This window comes from Brassica oleracea, chromosome C3 (genome assembly GCF_000695525.1).
Source record: "Brassica oleracea var. oleracea cultivar TO1000 chromosome C3, BOL, whole genome shotgun sequence".
In the NCBI taxonomy this organism is placed as follows: Eukaryota; Viridiplantae; Streptophyta; class Magnoliopsida; order Brassicales; family Brassicaceae; genus Brassica; species Brassica oleracea.
The window spans coordinates 8,987,826-8,990,762 of NC_027750.1; the positions used below are offsets into that span (position 1 = coordinate 8,987,826).

The 2,937-nt window shown below is 33.2% G+C and overlaps 1 protein-coding gene across 1 annotated transcript; it reads left to right on the top strand.

The window, feature by feature from the left end:
- The first annotated feature begins 1,597 nt into the window (after positions 1–1,597).
- Positions 1,598–2,693, top strand: LOC106331925 (dehydration-responsive element-binding protein 1B-like). Its single transcript, XM_013770359.1, has one exon. It carries the CDS (start codon positions 1,796–1,798, stop codon positions 2,438–2,440), a length of 645 nt encoding a protein of 214 aa, XP_013625813.1. The 5' UTR covers positions 1,598–1,795; the 3' UTR covers positions 2,441–2,693.
- The last annotated feature ends 244 nt before the right edge of the window (positions 2,694–2,937 follow it).

Here is a 2,937-nt window from a genome sequence, read left to right on the forward strand (position 1 = left end):
TTTTTTTTGAAAATGCATAATTCTTCTTAAGATTTGTTTTAGTAATAAAAATTATAAAATTATTTAAATAAAATTAAATAATATTTTTGAAAATTATTATATATTATTATATTTCTAACTTTACTATTTATTCTTATATTAATGATGATTTATAAGTTATTACTTTGTTCTAAAAACTTACCAAAATTATAAAACAACATTAAATGTTCATGTCACAATTAGTCCAAACCATGTCATCTTTATTAGTATGTCATGTTATTATTTTGCTTTCAAAATTAATGTGGTGATGACATGTGTCAAAATCACTTGGTAAATAATGCATAGGAGATAGAAAATCTTGTAAGTTTGGTCAAACGTCCGGCTTTAAATACTCACACCAAGTGATTTAAATTTAGACCACAAGTTTTTTCATAGATATTATTTTGATTGCAGATATTTTATATATATTTTTTGAGTTGAGAGTGATGTTTATTTGAGCAAACGAGAGTGATGTTTAATTTGCTTTTGAATCGGTCTAATCCTGTGGTCCATTATTTGCTCAATTCATCTTAGATTAACTTATATTATTATACCATACTACTCTGGTTTGCTCAAAAAAAAAAAAAAAAAAATACCATACTACTCTGGTACTTTAAGATCCATCTGATTGGGATAAGAGAAACGCAATCGAATACTATGTTTTTATTTGAACAGAACTAATCATAAGTTCATAACTGTGTATTTTACAAATTGTTCTTTACCTACTCCAAATTACTATCAAGAGAATAGAAAATAAGTGATTTTATATTGTATATTGAAAAATAAATAAAAAGAACTAGGGAAAATTCAAAGGAGATATTTCATCTAGCTTTTTTTCATTGAAAAGACATAAAAAGAAAGAGATAGATAGAAATGTTTTGAAAGAAAACTCTTTTGTTTTCAATTTAGAATAAAATCACTTGTTTTCCACTCTGTGAATGCGTGAATGATTTAATATTATATATGTGTGTTGTATGATACTAAGATTAAATATATTCTAATACTATAAATTAAAATTTTATAATTATTTTAATACATCTCGTCCAAAAAATATTATATAGTATATATTATTTTTATAAAAAATATTATTAAAATAATATATTATTTTAATAATTTGCTTCCAGTTAAATTAATTTCTAGATCCGTAACTGAGAATAAACTCTTTTATTCTTATGTATATTTGTAATGTATCAAGAAAAAACACATAGATAGGATATTCAATGTCAATAAAATAAAATCATGGGGATTATTGACAAAAAAAGGCATAGGGAGAGCATTAAAAATATCAAGGAAAAAAACAAAAGAGAACACTAAAAATATCTTCTTTGCAGATCGTTTATGTCCATTATTTTCTAGACGGTTGACAAAGAAATACCCATTCATGGAAGTTAATAGTTACATAGCGGTTCCTAGTCCTACACAATACAAACACAGCCACACACTCGCACAAAGTTTTTTTTTTTTTTTTAACTAATAAAGTTATACTACTTAATAACGAGTCAAAAGTCATTTCTTGTGGGTCAGTAGGATACGTGTAAGATTCTTAGTGAATAAAAACAGCGCATACACAAACCCACTTGTCACTCGAGGAACCAGAAACTCCATGTTTGTTCGCCTCTAGTTCCAGAGGCCAGTATAAACACCAACTCTCACTCCCAACTTTTTTATCGAACTACAAACTTTAGAATCCACCTGAAAGATAAAATAAACATTTATCAAACCATCAGAACTGAGATCTTTCTAGTCTCTTACTATACTTAACCTTATCCAGTTAATAATGACCTCATTTTCTGCCTTCTCTGAAATGATGGGCTCCGAGAACGAGTCTCCTGCATTAAGCGGGGAGTATTGTCCGACGCTGGCCGCGAGCTGTCCGAAGAAACCTGCGGGTCGGAAGAAGTTTCGGGAGACGCGTCACCCAATTTACAGAGGAGTTCGTCAGAGACACTCAGGTAAGTGGGTGTGCGAGGTGAGAGAGCCAAACAAGAAATCCAGGATTTGGCTCGGTACTTTCCTAACCGCCGAGATCGCAGCTCGTGCTCACGACGTCGCCGCCATAGCCCTCCGTGGCAAATCCGCCTGCCTCAATTTCGCCGACTCGGCTTGGCGGCTCCGTATCCCGGAGACAGCATGCCCCAAGGATATCCAGAAGGCGGCTGCTGAAGCCGCGGTGGCTTTTCAGGCTGAGATAAATGATACGACGACGGATCATGGCCTGGACGTGGAGGAGACGATCGTGGAGGCTATTTTTACGGAGGAAAACAACGATGGGTTTTATATGGACGAGGAGGAGTCCATGTTCGGGATGCCGTCCTTGTTGGCTAGCATGGCGGAAGGGATGCTTTTGCCGCCACCGTCGGTACGATTCGAACATAACTATGACTTTGACGGAGATGCCGACGTGTCCCTTTGGAGTTATTAATACAGAGATTTTTTATTTCCAGTTTTTGTATAATACTTTTTTTTTGGATTCTTCCTTTTTATAGGACATCCTTTATTTTTTGCTGGTGTTGTGAAAGCGAGTGTCTCTGTAACAATGTTGTAACGACTCGGTAAATGTGAAAAGTTTTTGTGAATACACCAAGTCATGAGTATTACTTCTTGTTCGGAAACGCACTAGTCATGCAGTAGATTCAGTGAGTTATCAAAAAATCAGAAATTAATCGGGATTAGTTTTTCAACTTTTTATATTTATATAAGGGTATTTGGCTATTTGCGTAGCTAATACAAAAAAAAAACCTCTTTGGTCTAAAGTGGTAACTGAGCGACTTACGTCCAATTGAACTTAGGCTCAAACTCTGGAATTTTTTGTACAGTTTTTCGTAACTTTTTCACACTAAAAATGTAACTAAAGTACATTGATTTTTAACAAAAAATCAATACAAAAATGAAATTTCTTCATGACTCCAATATTATAGC